This window comes from Caenorhabditis remanei, chromosome III (genome assembly GCF_010183535.1).
Source record: "Caenorhabditis remanei strain PX506 chromosome III, whole genome shotgun sequence".
Taxonomy (NCBI): domain Eukaryota; kingdom Metazoa; phylum Nematoda; class Chromadorea; order Rhabditida; family Rhabditidae; genus Caenorhabditis; species Caenorhabditis remanei.
In genome coordinates this window covers 15,557,837-15,581,760 of record NC_071330.1, presented here as the reverse complement: position 1 = coordinate 15,581,760, position 23,924 = coordinate 15,557,837, and the positions used below count along the sequence as shown (strand labels likewise).

The following is a 23,924-nucleotide window of genomic DNA, read 5'->3' as shown; positions in this document are numbered from 1 at the left end:
TCGAAAAAAAATTGTTTTCTAAAAATTTTTTAAATTGCTGATTAACACGGTAATTAGCGTTAATTATGTGATGATCACCTTCAAAATAATTTTTTTCATTATTTTCAATATTTCCCCTGTGCAAATTACGTGTATTTATTATAACTTATATGACAGATTTCTATTTATTTGTGTATATATGAAGACTATATTTATTTTTATATATTTACTGATTTTACACAAAAAATTCGACCTATTTTATACATCAGAAAACAAAACGTTACCGGTTAACACACGAAACAATTTTTGAGAAAAAAAAATCGAAAAATTTTTTCTCCCAAAAATCAAAAAGCTGACATAACCCGAATAGTATAGTAATGGCACAAGAAAATTTCAGAATTTCAGAAAAAAATCGATAATTTCAAATAAAATCAAAAGATCCCATCCGTCTCCTCTCTTCGCACTTTGTTATGATGGATCAGGGAGGCGTGAACCTAAAAATGAAGAATATTATTTTTTTTTGGGACTAAACAAAAATTTGGATAATTATGATTATAGTCATTACAACCGTCTTGTTGAGTAGATTTACATACTTTTTAAATTTTTCAAATTGAGTCAAAACTGACCAAGTTACGGTAGTTTTAGTCAGTAGTGAAGCGTCTCTGACCCCGAAATTCAAAATTTTCAGAATATAGTCATGATTATATTTTTCTGAAAGCTAAAAACGTGCTGATTTCAAAAATATAGTCAAAACTGAAATTAAGCAGAAACTAACCAAGTTATACCAGATTTGATAAATTTTCAGATTTTCCGATTTTCGAAATTTTTCGAAAATCTGTAATTACTTCGGTTTTCGATGGAACTAATTGATTTATGACTTAAAATGATCAGAATTAATGATCCTAACAGTGAAAAATAAACCAACATTAATTTCCAAACGTTTGGGTCCCATCACGACTTTAAAGGCGCACGGGTTGAAAAATATTTAACGTTTTTAATTTTCTAAAACCTAGGCGTGATTACACTCATTTTGAAATACTAAACACAAAAAATATAGTTAAACCGCTCAAGATGTAGAGTACCTTGAGATTACTGTATCAAGAATCTCCAAAATGTACCAAATTTTTTAAAAAATTCAAAAAGTCTGAAAATTTTTGAAAATCTGAAAATGACAAAATGTGTCATAAGTCGCTGATTTTCAGTACGAGCGTAAAAAACGTTTGCTTTTGAAGTCTACGCGTCAAGACGGTTCGAATGAGTATAATCATGACATATTTCAAAAATTTTTCGATTTTGAGCCTTTTTGACCCCCAGACGGTCGATTTTTGAAAATTTTTAAATATAGGCGTGATTATACTCATTTAAAAGCTCTAGACGTCTTAAGTCTAGAAATTGTAAGAAAAATCAATGAAAACTCTAAACTAACGAAAATTTTCGAAATTTCAAATTTTTTGAAAATTTTCGAAAATCCCAAAAATTTTCAATTTTTTTCAAACTTAGTCATGATTATACTCATTCGAACCGTCCCGACCTGCTGATTTCAAAAATTCCAACAAAAATTACCGTTCTCGATATCAAATGATGCGACCCATCCTTCTTCTTCGTACTATCAATCGACACATCGTTAAAAACGACTTGATGTTGTGGAGTGAAGGTCGACGAGACCGACCTGCAACGAAGAATCAATCGATAATTGTTTTCGAGACTAATTAATCAATTATAGTGATTGTTGTGACAGATAAATGAATGACATGCCGTATAGATATAGTTTCAAGGGTGAATATTTACAGTAGTTAACATAGATTATAGAAGTGGTGAGTTGTGAGTGAAGAAAAAAATCAATAAATCGATAGATATTCTAAAAACGACGAACCTTCGACCAATCGCTTCCAGATTGTGAACTTAAAATATTTTTGTTAAGAATTTTTCAAAAAAAAATTTTTTCGAAATTTTTTTTTGAAATTTTTTTTTTGCTAGCCTGTAGAAGCAAAACAAATGTGCAAATTATATTAAATATATAAATATCACACAAATCGGGTTAGTACCTGTTAATAATCGGTCGTGTCTCCCCTTTGTTAGTGTACTGAGCACCGCCGTTGACAGGAATGTAGACCTGAATTACAAAAAAAAAACTAATACATAGAAAATAAGGGAACTAAGGGATGTAAGCGCCACAGGAGGCTTAACACTGTTCTGGTAAAGAGTTTTGTTAGATAATTGTTAAATCTGGAAAACAACAAAATTAAAGATCAACAAAAAAATTTTTGAACAAAATTTTGAATTTTTCGAGTTTCGACCTTTTTCGAAATTAATTTTCTGTTAATACAGTATCAAAAGTATTTTTCAAGATAAGTTCAAATGATTCTAAACATTTTGAGCTAAGAAACTCCCCAAAATGTTAAAAAATAAAAAAGTTACAGATTTTCGAAAATTTTCGAAAATCTTCAAAAATTCTACTTACCGTAACTCGCTCAGATTTAACCAGAACTCTTCGAAAATATTATTTTGAAAATCAGCGTGTTAAGAGCTTTCATATGAGTATAATTGTTACTATGTTCTGAGAATTTTGAAAAATTTCAGATTTTCAGAAATATCAGATATTTTCAAAAAAAAAATTAAAATTTTCAGAACCTAGTCATGATTATATTCAAATGAAAGGTCTCGTCACGCTGATAACAAACATTGAAGAATTTTCGAGTTTGGCATGAAATTGGCTGAGTTACGGTAGTTTTAGTCAAGAGGTTAGAGTGCAGAGATACCAGACACTCTCTAACCTCTAACCTCGAAAATTCAAAATTTTTAGAATATAGGCATGATTATACTCAAATGAAAGCTGAGAACATCCTGAGTATTATTTTGATATTGGTTTCACCTAAAAATGCAAAAATTTCTAGAATTATTCAGCTTTTTGAAAAAAAAGTTTTTGCAAAAATTTTTTTCCTAAAAACTTTCAAATTTTTTATACTACCTGGGTAGTACACCTCAAGTAAACTTTTTTTTCAAAAAATAATGTTTTAGCCCCGCCCACCTTCTGAAAATGATGTCGCATGTTCTTCTTCCTGCCGAACGTCGCGTACACCGCATTCCTGAATTTCTTATTCAGGAAGCAATAGGTGATTGGATTGGTACAAGAGGAAATATAGGTGAGTAGAGTGATGAATGTATTGATGTCACTGTTCCAGACGGATAGGTTGAGGCTCTGCAAAAAAAAATTTGAAAAAAAAAATTTGAAAAAAAATTTTTTGGATGTTTTCCCATATCAACAATCAAATTAATTATCATAATTACCTTACAACCCCGCCCACTAATATTTGACCTACTTGAAAAGAATCCCCAGCGATCAATAACAACCACCAAATATAGGATGGCGTCCAGCAGCAGAAGAAGATAATGACGACAACGATAAGCATTCTGAAAAAAGAAAAAAATCGATAATCAAAATTTGATCTACATATTTTTCAGCTCACTTTATAACCCGCTGCTTAGCCATCGCACTTTTTTGGGTGTGAGTAGAGCGTAGACTTGGGTTCTCGATGCATACAGAGGTGTCGGACCGACGGTGACCGAAATTCGGGTGGGAGACGCTGGAATTTATTTTTTAAGGGGATTTCAGATGAATATAAGTAGTTTAAGCTTTAAAACCAAACAATTTGATAAAAAATCTGCAAGTTATGGATTTTCGAAACTTTTCGAAAATTTTCGAAAACACAAAAGTCGTAGTATTTCCCTCAGATTTGGTCTGAATTGTTCAAAATCTATATTCTCAGATTCAGCGTGTTAAAACCTTTCATATGAGTATAATCATGACTATGTTTTGAAATTTTTGAAATTTTTTGCATTTTGGACCCTTATTGGACCGTTTTCAAAAATTTTCCAAACCTAGTCAAAATTATACTCATGTGAAAGGTCTCAATGAGCTGATTATGAAAAACTTATAATTTTTCAGAATGGAGAATTTCTGAGCGAGTTACGGTAGTTTCAGAGTCAGCGAATTTCAGAGTCAGACACTCAAACCCGAAAATTAAAATTTTCAGAATATAGACATGATTATACTTTTTGAAAGCGCTTAACACCCTGATTCTAAAAACACAAGTTTAAAAATCAAGTTTCAGATTTCTAGGCCACTAGAACTCAAAATGGAATTTTCTGAAATTTTTCCAAAAAATTTTTTTTTCGAAACCTAGCCATGTTTATACTTTTCTGAAAGCTAAAAAGACGCTGATTCTGAAAATTTGTCTTAAAAACTCAAAAACCTTCAAACTCCCAAAAAAAACGGACTAACTTCTTATCTGGCTGACTAAAAGTCAACTTGTTCGACAACTTGTTCCAAAACGATAGCTTCTGCTCATCCGTCATACTTGCGACGATAGCTGAAAAATTATTGATTGATTTTTGAAAATATTGTAGATCAAAAAAACAAAAAAATCAAATTTGGGGTAAAAAACACTAGGGTAACTACAGGAACCAAAAAACGTAGGGAAAACACAAACGGGTAAAAACACACTCGGTAGGTCAAACTTAGTGGAAAAAAACCAATTAAAATTAATTAAAAAGTCAATAAATGAAAATCATAAACAGTGGGGGACCCTGAAAATTAGAATTTGAAAAAAAGAGAAAAAAAACTTTTAGGCTAAAATTTTTTTCGGGCTAAAAAAAATGTTTGACTCAAAATTTCGCCATTTTTTAAAACTTGGATTATTGTATGAACTGAGAGAAAAAAATAAATAAAAGCCCTAACTAGTCGGGGGCCCAAAAATTGGAAATTGGAAGAAAAATCTTAAAAACGAAAAAAAAATTTGGGCTAAAAAATTTTTGGCTCAAAATTTTGCCATTTTTTAAACTAGGGCTACTGTACAAACTGAGTAAAAAAATTGATAAAAAACCAATAAATAAAAACCATAAATAGTGGGGAACCCTGCAAATTGTAATATGAAAGAAAATGTGAAAAAAAATTGGGCTTAAAATTTTTGACTCAAAATTTTTTCATTTTCTAAAACTTGAATTATTGTACAAAAGCCTCAATTTGGCTTAAAACTTTGCAAATTTTCAGAATATTCAGACTTAAAAAGAAAATCAATGAAAAATCAATGCCCTGAAACTTTGACTTGAAAAAATGGAAAAAAAAAATTGCATCAAAATTTTTTCCACCTAAAATGGTCCAAATTAGCTCAAATTTTCCCAAATTTTCACTCAAAGGTTACTGTACTTTTCACGAAAAAATCAAAAACACAACACCTGGCGGGGGTAAACACACTCCACCACTAGAACGACGGCAATCGGAAAGGCATTGGAGGCGGAAGTCGTCGAAGTTCCCAAAGTTTCCAGGGAGTTGAAGGAGTTGGGGTCCGTTGGTGGTGGGCGGAGCCTCACGGGGGGTACTGTAATTCGAGGGGGAGGAAAACGTGTTGAGGGCGATGCATGACGTGGCACGAGCTAGAGTGGAGCTACCGACGAGCACATTGTTCAACAAAACCGGGGGCTCTTTTGAGGGACCTGTTGTGGTGGCGGTGGCAAGAGGCGGGTCGACGGAGGCGATTTCCAATTTGATGCCGGATTTCAGGGAGGTGATCACGTTACCGTAGAGACCGGTCATCACGACCAGCGGGATAACGAGAAGGACTACTGTCATGTAGACCTGGAATAAGGGGGTAAATAAGTTTTATGAATTTCGAGTTGCTAAGAAGTAAGATACTTTTTACCATACTTGTCAACCGGGCCGGCGCGTAACTCGCGTCAAAATGAATATTATGATCTGAAAAATATACCAAAATGTAGATCTCGGCGAGTTCTATTTCTCTGATATAATTCGGGCCGGATGACTATTCGTTAATGTGCCGCGGGCCGGGCTAGAATGGCTTTTTTGGCCCTGTTCGCGTTTTTTGGCACTTTTTCCCGGCCCGCGGCACATTAACAAAATGCCATCCGGCCCATAGTAGGTCACGGACATAGAACTCGTCGAGATCTACATTTTGGTATATTTTTCAGCTCATAATATTCATTTTGACGCGAGTTACGCGCCGGCCCGTTTTGCAAGTATGGTTCTGACCAGAGTTGAGCGGAATGCGATTTTTTGATAAGGTCTTACCACGAAAAGTACAGTATATCAAGTTTGAAAACACTACTAATTTAAAAACACCCACCAAAAAGCCCTTTGAAATATTGAAAAATCAAAAAGTTACAGAGTTTCGAAAGTGTTCTGTTAAATTTGTCATAACTTTAGGAATTTTAGTCTCTGCGTGCTGAAACTAGTATTTTTAAAATCAGCAGAATGTCAGCTTTCATAAAAGTGTAACTCTGTCGGATACATCTATCATAATACCTGATATGCGAAATGATAAATTGGTGGATGAATTGGTGCACATGTGTATCCATTCGAACTATATGTTTGTTGTTCGTACATGAATAGCATCAGAATATTGGCAGCAATTGCGATCACCCATACCAGAGTGATCATTGCGTAGGCATGGGATCTGGAACAAAACGTAAATTGTTTTGGTTGCTAAAAATTGAAATTTTAGATTTTCAATAATCATTTGATAGTTTGCTGAATTCTGCACATTTCAAGCCAAATTTCGAGTTTTTAGCACAAAAATTGATCAAGTTACAGATTTTCGAAACTTCTCGAAAATGTCCTTTCTACAAATCTTACTGTATCTCGGTCCAGATGTGCCCAATTCAGCTTAAACTTACATTTTCATAATCAGCGCTTCAAGACCTTCCAAACAAGTAAAATCAAGCCGATATTTGGAAATTTTCAGAATTTTGAATTTTCAGACTCGATTTCCGTCAAATTTTCGCATATTTCAGAACATAGGCATGATTATACTTATTTAAACCAATTTGGCCTGCTGATTTCGAAAATGTATTTTTTATGGATCCAACTACAAATCTGAATGAGATAGGTAGATTTAGTGATTCAAGGCTTTTCAAAGATTTTCGAAAATTTTCGAAAATCTGTAACCTTTTCCGTTTTTGTAGTTTTGCAGTGGTTCTTAGCGCAAATTATTTTACAAGATTCGAATAACTTGCAAAAAATAAATTTCCTTAAAATTTAGTTATAGACTATGGCTTACTGTAGTTTAAAGGCGCACAAGGATAGACCACAATTTTTTTTCCAAAATTTTCAAATTTAGGCAAGATTATACTCTTTTTAAAGGTTTCAACAAGCCTAATTTACTTTCTGTGATGATTTTTGTTAATTTTTTTATTTTTGTAAAAGAAATCTCACCTAGTCTGCCAAATCCTCGAGTGCAACGGCTTACAAATCGCAAAGTACCTCTCGAACGCGATGACCGCTAAGGTATAAGCCGAGGCGGTGACAACGACGGCTGAAACAAAATTTTCAATTATTGATTAATTACTGTAGTTAATTAAAGGACTCACGCTGCAAATAGGCCAAAATTTTGCACATATAATTGCCGAACATCCAACAATTCATGACCATGGATACAAGTGTCGGCGGCATGCATACCACCGATAACATCATGTCAGAAGCGGCCAAATTCATAAGGTAGATGTTTGTTATAGATCGCATGGCTCTTTGCTGAAATTTTAGAAAACTTGAAAAAAATTCAAAAAAATTTTTTTCACAAAACCCACCTTAATTATCACAATTAAAACCACCGAGTTTCCCACTACCGATAACAAGAATATCACGAAAAATGTGACGGCAATCGTATAGTTTTCCGTTGTGCCACGAAACCGACAGATTTCTTCCTGTTGCACGGATGACATGGTGGTGGTGAGAAGGGTGTCGTTTTGGCTGGAAATTTTGAGATGGATTTTGGAGGGGAGAAGTCAATGAGGGTTAACAATGTTAGATTTAGAATCAGAGGGTCAAGGGCTTTCAGAAAAGTATAAACATGCCTGTGTTTTGAAAATTTAAAAAATTTCAATTTTTTCAAAAAATCTGAAAATTCTGAAAATTTCAAATTACTACGTTTTCGAGTAAAATCAATATTAAAATCATATTCAGCATGTTTTCAGCTTTCAAAAAAGTATAATCATGCCTACATTCTGAAAATTTTGAATTTCGGGGTGAGAGACGCAGAGTGTCTGGACTCTGACCTCCTGACTAAAACTACCGTAACACGCTCAGAAAAGCTCTAAATTTTATTAAAATGATATTTTTCAAATCTGCTAGCTGAGAGCTTTCAGAAAAGTATAATCATGCCTATAATCTGAAAATTTTCGGTTTTCGGAAAAAATAGATCCAACCGGGGGGTCAAAAACAGAGTTCAGCGATAACATGCCATGATTATACTTGTTTGGAAGGTCTCGTTGCGCTGATACCAAATATATGAACATGTTCTAACTCGGAGCAAAGCTGACTGAGATACTGCTATTTCAGTTGTTTTGAAATTTCAAAAAATTCGAAAATTTGTGAAAATCTGTAACTCAGTGATTATTTCATGTTTTTAAATGGGTTTTACATCAAAATGTAGGAAAATTTATGTTCCAGATGTGAAAAATGTAAAAATTGGTTGTGATTAATTTCCGCTTCATTAACAAACATTTATGATCATTTATTCCAGCTTGCAGAGCCAAGAGAAATCAAAAATCGAATCTCTTTATAATAGACCGTGTTTATAGTCATTCAAAAGGTCTTGTCATTCTCAATTCGAAAATTTAAAAATTTTATAGATTGGAGCAAAAATAATAAAGTTACAATACTTTTAGTCAGGAGGCTAGAGATAGGAGGCGTCTCTGACCTCAAAATTCAAAAATTTCAGAATACATCCTTGATTATACTTTTATGAAAGCTGAAAACGTGCTGATTTTAAAAATTGCAGTTTCACCAAGCCCTATGGTAATACTAGAGAAAAACAAGTCTGGAACAGTTTCAGAATTTTCTCGAAAAAAATATTTCAAAAAAAATTTTTTTGTTTGACTATAAAAACAAAACTAAACTATATTTTGTATTTTCTCATTTTTAATTTATTAAAGTTGACTCGGAAAAAGCGATGAGAAAATGAGTAAGATGGGGGAGGTGAAAAATGAGAAGAGGAGGGGAGGGCTGTAATTAAAAGTGTCAGTAAAGAGTAAGAAGAAGCAGAAAATGATGTGTATTTCTATTCATTTAATTAAGGAAAAAATGACTGTGAAAAGCAGAAAGTGAAGCAAAAAAATAGAGAAAAAATAGTTGGGATTAAAAGAGCAAAAATCGTTTAAAAAAAAGTTTTTTGAAGTTTTTTTTTAATTTGGAGTATTGGGTGGTCACAGCATAGTTTTGACAGAATTTTTTGAGTTTTTAAATTGAAAATTCAGCTACTTAAGCTTATAAGTTTTAGAATCCAGAAAAATCAGGTCTGAAATAAAAAATTTCAAAAAAAAAGTTTTTTTCCAATTTTAGATTTTTTAACTCCAAAACATTATCATAGCAGGTTTTTTATTGAATTTTCAGATTTTTAATGTCAAAAACTGCTATGTATACTTTTTAAATGCCGTAATTCGAAATAAATTATCAAATAAAAAAATCTGATTTTATTTGTTTTTTGTTTTTAAAAAAAATTCGTGACTTTTCTGAATTTTCAGCACCAAAAATCTAACCCTAGCACAATTTCAATCAATTTTTCTGATTTTTCAGGTCAAAATCATTAATATACCTTCTAGAATCCAGGAAAAATGAATTTATAAAGTTTTGAAATAAAAAACCTTTTTGAATATCTTTTTTGAGTTTTGGCGGTTTTCTGGATTTTTGACCATTCTAAACACGATTTTGACTAATTTTTTGTTTTTTTAGGTCAAAATTAGTCTATATATCATGTAAGAAATTATAATTTCAAAAAAAAAAATTTTCGCAAAAAAAACTTTTTTTTTGAATTTTTTTTTCTAAAATCGTCCTTTTTGAATTTTCAGCACTAAAACTTGGTCTTAGTATAGTTTCAGTCAAATTTTCTTATTTTTCAGTTTATTTTCACTCTAGAAACCCTCCTAACCTCTAAAAATCAAAAGTTCATTCTACAACACAGCTTCTGTAGGAAACTCAATTTCACGCTCACCTATTGTTATGACTTTCGGAACATTTTGACCTCAAAAAAAAAGAAAAAAATTTTGAATACATTTTTTGAAAAAAGAATGTGTCAACTTGTTTATTCAACAAGAATTTTGTGTCGGCTTACTTATTGGTCACTTTTCTCGGAAAAGTCCAAGCTTAGTCGGGGAAGGTTCATGTGGGAAAACTTGGGGATTGTTTATTTGAAAATTTTTGAAGTTTCACAGAAATTTTTGGTCAAACATCATTTTTTTTGGTCATTTCTCAAGGAAAAGTTCGAAAATTCTTTTCTTTTAAAAAGATTCTGAAAAAACGACAAAAATTGGGTTTTGGCATCCTGATGGCCTAGAATTAGCACTGGTGGCCTAGAAATTCAAAACTAGTCCCTCAAACCTCAATATTCGAAATCAGTGAGCCAAGAGCTTTCATTTGAGTATAATCATGACTAGGTTTGGAAATTTTCGGTATTTTGAAAAAATGGGACCACTTGGGGGGTCAAAAACATAATTGACTAAAACAATGTCATGATTATATTCATTTGAACGGTCTTAACACGTAGATTCCGAAAATCTAAGTTTCAAAAAATTTGGAACAAAACTAACAGAGATACGGTAGGATTTGTGAATTCCAGATTTTCAAAAAATTTCGAAATGTTTCGAAAATCTGTAACTTTTTGAGTTTTCACGGGAATTTGATGGTTTTTAGCTTTAAATGTGTGTCATAGTGAGTTCTAGGTGTAAAAATAGTTTGAGGTGGTCCATGTTCTAAAATTTTTGAATTTGGCGATTAGAGACGGAGAGTATCTGTCCTATGCGCCTTTAAAATGGCGGAACCTAATTTTTCTCAAATGTAGTCATGATTACACTCATTTGAAAGGTATTGTCATGCTGAGTTCAAAAATACACATTTGATGCAAATCGGAGCAAATTTGGCCAAGTTACGGTAGTTTTAGTCAGGAGGCTATAACCCCCAAATTCAAAATTTTCAGAATATAGGCATGATTATACTTTTCTGAAAGCTGAGAACGTGCTCATTCTAAAAATATAAATTTCAGCCCTAAAAATGGAGTTAAAGCGGATTTCTAGCCAAGTATCAGTTTCAGAAGCAAGACTCAAAATTTCAAAATTTTCGAAATTTTCAAAAAAAAAATTCTATTTTTTTAATTTTCAGCAGTTTTCGCAACTAGACCGTATGCAATATGCACTGAGTACACAGAAAATTTAAAAAAATAGAAAAACGGAGGAAATTTTCGGTCAAAGACTAAAAAAGAAGGAAGGACTGACACAAAAATGATCTATGCGCCGAGGGAGACCCGAGGGTGTCATTATAAAAATTGGCTGAAATTATTTTCAGAACATTTTCCTGTCAGAATAGCTATGTATAGTATAGTTCAACACGCCTACTTTGACCTGACGAAAAATTTGGCAAAATTTTTTTTTTCAAAATTTTTAAAAAATTGAGTTTCCTACAGAAATTGTGTTGCAAAATGAACTTTTGATTTTTAGGAGTTATGAGGGTGAAAATAAGCTGAAAAATATGAAAATTTGATCAAAAATATACAAAGACCAAGTTTTAGGACTGAAAATTCTGGAAAAATTTTTTTTACAAAAATTTCGAAAAAAAATTATTAGGTGAAAATTTTTTTTTTGAATTTTTTAAACTTCTGCCATTTCTACTCATTCATTTTAATATAACATAAAATATAGAATAAAGTAATGACAAAAAAATGTCGTCACCGGAATGGGAAATGGGCGGTTAAGTGGACACACGAAGACGCAAAAAAGGTGTCTGGAGAACCCCCTCGGTGAAAAGAAAAAAGGAGGGAACCTTCAGAATATTTTGGAGAAAAAAAAAGGATTTTCTAGAGAAGAGAGAGAGAGAGAGACGCAGAGAAAATGTGTTCTCTGTTATGAAAAGGTCAGGTGTCCCTATTGGAATTTGAACTATTTTTTGAGTAGGTCCTGGTGGTTTGGAGTCAGAGATCTGTGTGGGATTTGACTTGGTACGGTTGAAACGAAAATTTTCAGAATCCGGAAGTCAAGGGCTTTCAGAAAAGTATAATCATGCCATGGTTTTGAAAAATAATTTTTTTGCAAAAAAAAGTTGTTTGGAGAAATTGTCTTAAACGGCTTTTTCAGATTAACCAAATTTCAGAGCCCAATTTCAGAGTTTTGAACCTAAATTTTTAGATTCATCACACTTTCAGCATTTAAAAAAGTATAATCATGCCTATATTCTGAAAATTCTGATTTTCAAGGTGAGAGACGCAGAGTGTCTGGTATCTCTGCACTCTAACCTCCTGACTGAAACTACAGTAACTCGGTCAGATTTTCTCCAATCTCAATAAATCTTAATTTTTTTAAATTAGCGCGTCAAGACCTTTCAAATGAGTATAATCATGCCTATATTCTGAAAATGTTGATTTTTGACCCTGACGGGTACCAAATTTTCGAGAATTTTAAATATAGGCATGATTATACTCATATGAAAGGTCTAGATGTGGTGAATTCAAAAATAAAATTTATTTCAAGTTTTTTGTAATTCTGGCTGGATTACGGTAGGTTTTGTCAATTCTTGTTTTTCGAAATTTTTTGAAATGTTTCGAAAATCTCTAGCTTTTTGAGTTTTCTTTCTTTTATAGCGTTTTTAGTATAAAAATGAAGTGAATAACAAGCTGAAATACTTCAAAATATAAAACCTTGGAAAATCCTCTGAGATTATACGGTATGCGCCTTTAAAGTCATGAAAACCCCAAAAGCCCTCGAAGTTCAAAATTTTCAGAATATAGGCATGATTATACTTTTCTGAAAGCTCTTGATTCATAGATTCTAAAAATGCAAGTTTTACTAAATTTGAATCAAATCTGATCAAGTTACGGTAGTTATAGTCAGAACGTTAGAGCGCAGAGATACCAGACACTCTGCGTCTCTAACCCCGAAATTCGAAATTTTCAGAATATAGGCATGATTATACTTTTCTGAAAGCTGAGAATATGCTGAGTATAATTTTGACATTCATTTTTCTCAAAAACGCGAAAATTCCAGATTTTCAGAAATTTCAGTTTTTTCTGAAAATCTGAAAATTTCAAAAATTTCAGAACCTAGGCTTGACTATACTTTTCTGAAAGCTCTCAATGAGTAGATGATGAGTATGTAAGTTAAAACTGATATTTTCTGATTTTCAGCCAAAAATTTCAGTCATATATCTCAAAAAATATTTTGTGAAAAAAAATTTTTTTCAAAAAATTGCTTAGACATGCTGTATTGCAAAATGAATAGGACCATCATGAATATAAAGATCTTTTCTTTTCAGAAGACGTCCCCCCCCCCTACTTCAGAAGTGAAAATACGAGTTAAACCCTCGTGACGGATAGGCGGCACGGAGGGGAGCGTGAGAAGACAGAAAGATTACTGCCTTCTCTTTCTAACAGATGACTTTTCGACGTCTTCTTCTTCTTCTTTTTCTTCTGAAAAAGAAGGATTCAGAAGACGTGAAAAAAAAGATACGGGGGATGATTCAGATGTGTGTGTGGAGACGGCGCGAAAAAAATAAAAAAAGAGACAAAAAAAGGCGGAGAATCAAATGTCTGAGAGTAATCGAGTGCAAATGTGTTTTGTTTCAGATAACGGATCGAACAAAACTCAAAAAAAATGCAAAAGGAATGCGGAAGATAAAATTTTTTTGAAAAAATTGAAAAACCGACCCAGTGGGGTGTCCAAACTGACAATTTTCACAATTTTCAGAAGAATGGCATGATTATACTTATTTTAAGTTTTTTGAAGAGCTAAATTCACAATTATAGGGATGAGTTACAGCTCAATTTCAGCAAAAAAAGTTTTTCGAAAATTTTTGAAATTCGATATCTTTGCAATGTTTTTTTACATGGTTTTTTTTGCTGAAAGGGTTTTTAAATTGTACAAATTTGCTGCAAAACCTTGTAACCTAAATTTAAAGTCTAAAAACAAGCGGTTCCCCATAAAAATCACCGAGTTACAGAATTTCGAAACTTTTCGAAAGTCCTATCTACCTTCATTTTATCGTATCTCCCCAGGTTTTGTTCCAATCTCAATAAATCTTAAATTTTTGAATTTAGCGCGTCAAGACCTTTCAAATGAGTATAATCATGCCTATATTCTGAAAAATTTTGATTTTTGACCCTGACGGGTACCAAATTTTCGAAAATCTCAAATATAGGAATGATTATACTCATTTGAAAGGTCTTGACGCGCTGAATTCAAAAACACAACATTCATACAAATTGGAGCAAATTTGACCAAGTTACGGTAGTTTTAGTCAGGAGGCTTGAGACTGGAGGCGTCTCTAACCCCGAAATTCGAAATATTCAGAAAATAGGCATGATTATACTTTTCTGAAAGCTGAAAACGTTCTGAGTATGATCTTAACATTAATGTCACTTAAAAACCCTAAAATTTCTAATTTTCAGAAGTTTAAGATTTTTTGAAAAAATTTGAAAATCTGAAAATTTTTGAATTTTTCAGAAAACAGGCATGATTATACTTTTCTAAAAGCTGAAAACGTGTTTGTTCTAGAAATTTTAATTTCAATCCGGAAAAAATAGAACTAGAGCGGATTTTTAGCCAATTTCCAGCCTAGTACCACCTAAATTTTTACAAATTTTTTTTTTACTTTTTCAAAAATTTTAATCAAAGGCATAATTATACTCATTAAAAAGGTATTAACGTGTTTATAAAGATCAAAATGAGACTTTAGGGGTCTCTGGGTCCCGGGGACTAGTTTTAGGTTTCTAGGCCATGTGTAGTTTGTGTTCTTCTAAGAATCCGGATAAAAAATCAAAAATCTTCTTCTCAGACAACCAACAAAAAACACTTTTTTTTTTCTTTCTCTGCTAAACCAATAAACTAATTCGACGACTCACTTGTTGTTCGACGTCGTCCAAATTGAGGAGACGCCTTCTGAAGGCGACGACGACGCTCCAGAAGACGTCGCGTTCAGAAGTAGTAGATCATGAAGCAGAAGGTACGTGGAATTCGTGATCGATGGAATTTGTGATGACGTGGCAACAATCGTACTTTGATTGTTCTCGTCGTCGGCCGCATTCATTGTGCAATGGTTTAGACGGCTGGGAGAGAGGGGGCGGAGTCCTGAAATAAAAATTTTGTTGGGAAAAATTTTTTGGAATTTTGGTCAAAAAACTAAAGACGAAAAAAGAAAAATACAGAAAAATAAAAATTCAAATAGCAGGGAGTCAGACATTTCGAAAAAAGTGCGAAAAAAAATTTCCAATTTTTTTTCCGGATTGCGGGAGTTGCTCATGTTTAAACACGTATAACTTATTGAAATTGAAATTTTATGAAAATTTGAATGCCGTACCTGATAGCTATTGAAATTTGCTATATTTTAATCCAATTTCAAGTACAGTACCTCAAAAACACAAAAAGCTATGCGCCTTTAAAATGTCGATGCACCATGTTAGTGGTATCATTCTTGGTCATCTTTAAAGGCGCATAACTTTTTTTGAGTTACGTTTAGCTAAATTAATTTTAGCCCAAGTTATAGATAATGTCAAGGGCTAAAAAACAATATAAGGCACTTAGATCTGAAAATCTGACTGAAAACCAGAAAATGACTATCAAATTTTTTTCTAAAAAATTGTTTTTCTTTCACAAAAAGACATCAATTACTGTAGTTACAGTAAGTTTTCGAGTACAGTACACCCAATTTCAAAAAAGAAATTGTCAACCTTTAAAATACCATGTTGGAGAGGGGACTTCAAAAAGGCATAATTTTTTTTTAATCGGGCGGTGGAAGAAAAATTTTTTCGAAAAATGTTATAGCAAATTTCAAAAGCTATAAATCTGTTATAGACTTTGAATTAAACTACTGAAAATTTAGCTGAAAACCAATAAAATGAGCCAAAAATTTTTTTTTCCAAATAATGTTGTCTGTTTTTGTATCTGTCTATACATCTGTGTGTCCGTGTGTCCAGATGTCCAATATGGTACCAAATTTTCAAAATTTACTTCTTTGTCTGCATGTCTGCATGTCCGGATGTCCAAATCTCTCAAAATTTCACTCCCAAAACATTCTGACCCGGAAAAAGAGAAAAAAAAAAGATCGAACAAAAAAAAATTCGCAAAAAAAAAAGAGAAAACGAATAAAACATTTGAGAGCAGAAATGGAGCATTCTCAAAATTAGCTTAGTTTAGATGCTCACGGAGCACTGAAAACCGAATTGGAGACAAGAAGACAAGATGAGATGAGTAGGCGGGAATAGGTGATTTGGAGAGAAAAAAAATTGGAAAAATTGCAGAATTTAAGATTGGCTTAAAATGTTTTTTTTTTTTGAGTCAGACTTGATTGGGGTAACTGCACATGAAGAACACTGTATTTGAGATAATGCTGTATCTTGCAGCATGAGGTTCACAAAAATACAAAAATTGATCAAAAAAATGTTGAAAAATTCGATTTCAACAATTTTTGGGAAAACAATTTTCCCGACTCAATTTCTGAGTTTCAGTCAGATTTTCAAATCTTAGTGCCTTGAATAGTTTTGTAGCCCTTGAAATTATCTATAACTTGTACTAAAATTATTTTTGCTAGATGTGACTCAAAAAAAGTTATGCGCCTTTAAAGATGGCCTGGAGTGATGCCACTAACATGGTGCATCGACATTTTAAAGGCGCATAGCTCTTTGGGTTTTTGAGGTACTGTACTTGAAATTAGACTAAAATATAGCAGATTTTAATAGCTATCGGGTAAACCATCCAAAATTCCACAAAAAATTAATATTCAAAAAGTTAAACGCTTTTAAACGTGACCAACTCGCGGACTCGAATAAAAATTTTTTTTTTAAATTCTTATCAAGTTAGTGGTTAGACCCTCGGTGACCTTAAAACCTAATAAACTCAATAAGCTAGTGCTCAATGAGCACGAAAATTTGATTTTTGGGTTCGAATTTTTCCGGAAAAAAATTTGTCGCTTTAATCTTTTTTCCTTTGAAAATGAGTTCTCAAGTGCTTTGTTTTTATGACAAACAACATTTTAAAGGCTTTTTTTGAAGAACGATACTAAAATTTTAGTGAAACCATATAACTAATGGATTATTGTGATTATGACAACATAAAAATAAGCAGGAAGTGGTTGCAAATTTTAAAAAGTTTGAAAAAAAAAGTTTTTTGAGAAAAAAATTTGAAAGTCAATTTTCGGTTTTCAGTCTGATTTTTAGATATAATCGTCTTATATAGTTTTGTAGCCCTTGAAATTGACTATAACTTTTAATGAAATTAATTTTGCTAGACGTAACTCAAAAAAAGTTATGCGCCTTTGAAGATGACCTGGAGTGATTACATGGTGCATCGACATTTTAAAGGCGCATTGCTTTTTGGGTTTTTGAGGTACTGTACTTCAAATTAGACTGATATATAGCAAATTTCAATAGCTATCTGGTAAACTATTCAAATGTTCATAAAATTTGATTTTCAAAAAGTTATACGTCTTTAAACATGACCAACTCTCCTTGACTCTACTTTAAAGGCGCATAATTGAAGGTACCGTAATATATTTTACTACCGTAGTAGGATTACTTCTTGAATTTGAAACAAACAATTATATATCAACGTTTCAAATAAAATAAAAAATTTAAGTCATCTACAAAAAAATAGAAATTAAAAAAGTATTTTAATAACTTTTTTTTTCAAATTTTTCTTTTAGACCACCCACATCATTATTATAAATAAAAAAGGTAAAGTAAAGTGAGAAAGTGAGAAAAAACTAGAAATTGAGCACACACACATTGAAAAAAAGAGCACAAGTTCATCATCATCATTATATTTCGAAAAAAAAAGTGATGGAGAGTGTGAGAGACGCAGAGAAACAGAGAGTGGGATTGGGAAAAATAACAAAAACATTTATCCATGTGGTTGGTGGTGGTGTACAAAGAGGATAGAGATACATATGAGTTTACTTTGGTTTTTTTTATTTTCAGTTATTTTCAGATATTTTCAGAAAAATCTGGAAAAAAAAAACTTTTTTTGGTTTGAAAATTTTTCTGGAGTTTTTTTTTGAAATTACTATTTCTAGAAAAAAAGTAATTAGTCCGGGGGACCTTTAAAATTTTCTGAAATCTTGTGTCAATACGGTGCCCTTAATGTGGGCGGAGTCAACTAATCTTGATATCTTAATTATATATCTTAATTATTTGTCCAATTAACTTACAAACTGATAATTAACAGCAGAAAACAATATTAGGCAAGTTGAAAATAGAAAAGTTATATAAAAAATGAAAAAGAGAGGTGTCTAAAAAACAGGAAGAACATTCTGGAAGTACACATAATATTTGTTCAAATTTTTTTTGGTTTCTGAGAAAAAATTGAGAATAATAGGCAGTGAGGGAACAAAGAAAGCTGAAATTTTGGTTTCAGACGGAAAATAGTGAAAAAAAATAATTTTATATTGCAAAATTCCAGTTTTTAAGCAAAAAAAAGCAAACTCTAATAGTCAAAATTGGTAAACATGATGTCTTGTGCAATTCTTAATAAAGTTTGGGCCGATCATGTTTAAAGGCGCATAACTTTTTAAAATTTAATTTTTATAAATAGTTAGATAGTTTACCTAATAGCTGTTGAAATTTGCTATACTTCAGTCTAATTTTAAGTACAGTACCTCAAAAACCCAAAAAGCTATGCGCCTTTAAAATGTCGATGCACCATGTAATCACTCCAGATCATCTTCAAAGGCGCATAACTTTTTTTGAGTTACGTCTAATAAAATTAATTTTATTTCAAATTATAGTCAATTTCAAGGGCTACAAAACTATATGAGACGTTTATATCTAAAAATCAAACTGAAAACCGAAAATTGACCTTCAAATTTTTTTCTCAAAAAACTTTTTTTTTTCAAACTTTTTAAAATTTACAATCACTTCCTGCTTATTTTTATGTTGTCATAATTATAATAATCCATTACCAAAAAGCTATGCGATTTTAAAATGTCGATGCACCATGTTAGTGGCATCACTCCAGGTCATCTTTAAAGGTGCATAACTTTATTTGAGTTACGTTTAGCAATATTAATTTTATCACAAGTTATAGACAATTTCAAGAGCTACAAAACTGTTTCAAACATTTAGTTCTAAAACTTTGACTAAAACCCAAAAAATTAATCGGAAAATTTTCCAAATTATTTTTTGAAAATTTTCAAAAGTTATTGTACTTTGAGCATAAAAATCCAAAACTTTTACATTTCTAGGTTATTTTTAGTGAAAAACTCTATTTTTTAGCTCTTAAATGTGTCCAACCAAAAAAAGCCGTATAAAAAGAGCAAAAAAGATAGCAAAAAGAAAAAAAAGTGACAAGAGTAAAACGATGGGAGGGGGGAGACGTTCTTCAAACTTCTTCTGTCATAAAAAAGAGAAAAAAGTGATGGATTGTCAGAAAAGAAAAGGAAACTGAGTATTATACTCTTTTACACGAAAAAGAGAAAACTTAACTTCTTATATGATGAATGACGAATTTCTACTTCTTGGATAATCTATGATCTACATGATGGCTCAAGGGTTCAGGGGTCGAAATCTATTTTTGAAAAAAAATACTATAATTTAGAAACATTACCAACAAAAAATAGTTGAAAATGACGAAAAATCAGAAAGTTAGAGATTTTCGAAAATTTTCGGAAAATTTCGAATTGGTGTAACTCTACAAATATGGATCGGAATGATCTAATTTTGATATTTTTGAAATCAGCATGTTGAGACCTGTCAAATGAGTATAATCATGCCATTCTTTTGAAATTTTCAGAAAATGGTCCCCGGGGTGGGGGGTGGGGTCCAAATTTTCAAAATTTCAAATATAGGCATGATTATACTCATTTGAAAGGTCTTGGCTTGCTGATTATGAAAATCTAAAATTTTCTGAAATTGGAGCAATTCTGACCGAGTAACGGTAGTTTAAGTCGGAAGTTTTGCGCCTCAAACCCCAAAATTTAAAATTTTCAGAATACAGGCATGATTATACTTTTCTGAAATCTCTCAGCGTGTTAAATACAAAAATGACAACAAAAGCGTTTGAAACGTGTAAAAACAAGAATTTTCAGCAATTTTCAGCGTTTTTCATTGAAAATTTTTTTTTCGAATTTTTTCAAAAATCTGTAACTTTTTCGTTTTTCAGATGTTTGGCTAATTTTTTGTCGAAAACACTCTCAGCCAACTCAACTTTTCTCAAAAATTACAAAACTCACATTTCAAGCTGTTTCACTACAGTACCGCCCACTTCAAAGGTGCATGGTAAGATCAAAAATCAAAATCATCAAAACCTAGTCATGATTATACTCATTCGAAACCTCTTGACCTACTAAATCTAAAAATAGTAATTTCAAACTCAAAAACCTTATTCCTATAAAAATTCCAGCCATATCCAAAGTACACAGGCCAGTCCATTCAAAACACAAAGCTCCTCACTCATCTTTTTTTCGACGGGGGGCGGTTACGTCGGAAAGCAATGAAAATTGAAAAGAAAAGAGAGAAATGGCGGCCACAAACGTGAGAATTATCAAATATAAGTGGATGGGTCCCCCCGCAAGAAATCTTAGTCATGTGGGTGGGGACAAAAAAAAAAAAAAAAAAATTTCAAAAAAAAAAATTTTTTTGGCTGAAAATTTTCAGACAATTCATATACATAACAATACATGATTTCACACCTTGCCAAGAGGGAATACCCCTGATAAGAAACGAAAATAAAGTAATAACATAGTTATGGTTACCTTATCACGGTGGGGGCAGGGAATCAGTGATCAGTGAGCACAAATTAAATGGTTTTTTGGTATTAGATAAGAAAAAATGGTATAGAAATTTGAGTTTGGGGATGTTAACAGGTTATATATAGGGAATATGTAAGAAATATGACAGCTGAAAAATTTTTTTGTTGATTTTTTGAAAAAAAAATTTTTTTTTGCATTTCAAGATTTTTTTTGTTTTTTTTTTAATTTTTGGGTATTTAACATGACTCAGGTTCTAATTTTAATGTCAAAACTAAAATTAGAACCAGTTCAGGAGTTTAGGAGCAAAGATAACAAAAGTCGATGCACCATGTGGAAAGAAATTTTGATTTTTGAAAAAAAATTGTATTTTCAGATTTTTTTTGTTTTTTAAAGTTTCTGAGCGTTTATTATCACTCAAATTCCAATTTTTGTATCAAAAATGAGTTTTGGCACTCAGTTTTACTTATTATTAGCTTTTTCCCGGGCGAAAATCGGGTTACCTAGGGGAAAATCAAATTTTCTCAATTTTGCTCAATTTTTTTCTCAAAAAAATATATTTCATTGTAGGTCTTCAAATTCAAATCAAAAAAATATTTTTAAAAAAGTTTGGAGATGTTAGCAGGTTATATACATATAATAAATATGTTGGAAACAGCTGAAAAAATTTTGAGTCGAGAATTTTTGATTTCAAAAAAAAGTTCAAAAATTTTTTAAAAATGTTTTTTTGCGATTTTTAAAGTTTTTGGGCATTAAAGTTGAATTAGACTTAAATTTTTAGGTCAAAAATGAGTTTAGGCACGCAGTTTAAAAGTTTGGGAGAAAAGAACAACAGTCGATGCACCATGTTGGAAAAAAACCAACACAATATTTTTTAAAAGGTCTGTAACTTTTTGAAATTCAAATTCTACAAAAATTTGAATAGTGTACCTGATAGCTATAGCAATTTGCTATATTTCAGTCTAATTTGAAGTACAGTACCTCAAAAACCCAAAAAGCTATGCGCCTTTAAAATGTCGATGCATCATGTTAGTGGTATCATTCTTGGTCATCTTTAAAAGCGCATAACTTTTTTTGAGTCACGTCTAGCTGAATTAATTTTATTCCATGTTATAGATAATTTCAAGAGCTACAAAACTGTTTTAGACATTTAGTTCTGAAAATTTGACTAGTATCGAAAAAATGAGTTGCAATAGAATTTTAAAATCCGAAAAAATTTGTTTCCCTTTTTTTCCAATATTTCCTTTCTAAAACCTCAAAAATCATCCCAATTTTTTCTCAAAATGTGTGAAAACTCTGTCTTAAAATCAGGAGTAGAAGAACATCGCCTCGGAGGTAAAAAGATATCACATGACGGAAGTCAGAGCTCTACGCACACACTGATAGCAAAGACCTAGGGAAAAAGTTGCAAAAATCTTTATGAAGAAAAAGATATGAATGATGATGTGATACATATCTCTCATCCCCTCTCTAAGCACCCATCCAATATCTATGTGATAAAAATTGATGTTAAGCAGAAAAAGATATCGGAGAGAAAAACGACAAATTCCGGGAGCCTCGAGAGAGATAGAAAAGTGAAGAATGAAACAATTGGCGTATAGATTTCTGGTCCATTTTCTCTAAACCTCTGCTAGGCTGGCGCGCCGTCGACGCGTCAGGTACTCTGCGTCTCTAACAATGGAGGAGGGGATAACAGACAAGTGACAAGAGGATGAGTATAGGGGGGGACCTGATGGTGTAAAAAGTTATGTTATTGAAGACGGAAAATTTATTGGAAAAATGAAAAATGAAAAAAAAGTGGAAAAATTCAGTTTTTGACTGACCTATGCGCCTTTGAAGTGGTAAATCAGTCAGAATCGCTGTGAGACCCAGAAAACTTTTATTTTCAGAATCAGCGCATCAAGACCTTTTAAATGAGTATAATCGTGTCTATATTCTGAAAATTTAAAAAAACTGGGAGAGATATCCCTATGCGCCTTAAAGTGGGGGTATACGTAGTGAAACGACCTGAAATTTGATTTTTGTAGTTTTTGAGATAAGTTCACATGATTTAAAGTGTTTTCAACAAAAAATTTACCTTAAATCTCAAAATCTAAGGAAGTTACAGAATTTCGAAATTTTTCGAAAATCTGAAAATTACTAAAAATCGTCATAACTAGTCACAATCGAAGCTCTGGTGCATAATTTAAATATTTTCAGAGTCAGCAAGGCGGTTCGAATGAGTATAATTATGGACGGAAAAAGTTTCTACCGATTTTTGAGTTTAAAAGCGCATAGGTCAAATTTAGGTCGTATGTTAGTACCCACATCCCTAGAACAACTCACTCGGGTTTGAACTATAAGACGCGTGACCCGTCAACAAGAAAGTACAAAATCTTGGTCAATCCAGTAAACACCTTGCCTAATTGCTTTGTGGCCGAACTTTTGAAGTCCTAGGCCACCCCCACTAGTTTAAAGATCAAATTAACATTTATTTTTTTAGTTCAAAAGTTTATGCGATAACGGAAATAATTCAAATTTCCGGGGGAAGAAAAATTCTTCACAATTTTTTTCCCGGCATGTATTATCCTTATTAGGGCGCCTATTCATGATTCATGGAAATAGTTGTCTGGAAGTGTTATAGTGGAACCGTTATTATATTCTTTCTACATATGTTTACTAAGTTCCAAAAAATAGTTATGAATCAGAAAAAAAAAATTTTGAAAAAAATTTTTTTTTGGAGTTTGTAATTTTCTGTGTCATACATATGAAAATACTTATATCAGGTTATGTACATATGCAAAAAATATTAGCAACATAATTTTTCAGGTTATAGGAACAGGTGTAATGACATCAGGACCAAAAATCATTTAAAATGTGACATGGAAAAAAAATTCCTTATTTAAAAATAAAATCATAACTTCTTTCTGAGAGCTCCAACTGGCCTGAAACCTAAATTTTCAGAACTAGCATGTTGAAACCTTTCAAATGAGTATAGTCAAGGCATACTTTAGAAATTTTCAAAAAATATTGCCTGTTGGGGGTCAAAAATAAAATTTCTGAAAATATGTCATGATTATACTCATTTGAACCGTCTGTACTTGTTAAATTCAAATTTTTAAATTTCAGAGGTGTAAACACTATCGAGATATAGCAAGATTTGTGATTTTCAAAATTTCGAAAGTTTTCGAAATTCTGTAACTTTCTTAGTTTTTGAGATTTTTGACTAAATTTTTGTTGA

General features: G+C 31.9%; 1 protein-coding gene across 1 annotated transcript; it reads right to left on the bottom strand.

The window, feature by feature from the left end:
• Positions 1–410: 410 nt before the first annotated feature.
• On the bottom strand, positions 411–15,055 carry GCK72_011515 (uncharacterized protein; the record flags this gene model as incomplete). Its single annotated transcript, XM_003103918.2, has 13 exons — positions 411–473; positions 1,543–1,648; positions 2,025–2,092; positions 3,008–3,178; positions 3,300–3,390; positions 3,447–3,563; positions 4,262–4,349; positions 5,215–5,614; positions 6,299–6,449; positions 7,208–7,307; positions 7,363–7,522; positions 7,579–7,741; positions 14,871–15,055. 13 exons carry the CDS (start codon positions 15,053–15,055, stop codon positions 411–413), a joined length of 1,863 nt encoding a protein of 620 aa, XP_003103966.2.
• Positions 15,056–23,924: the final 8,869 nt, after the last annotated feature.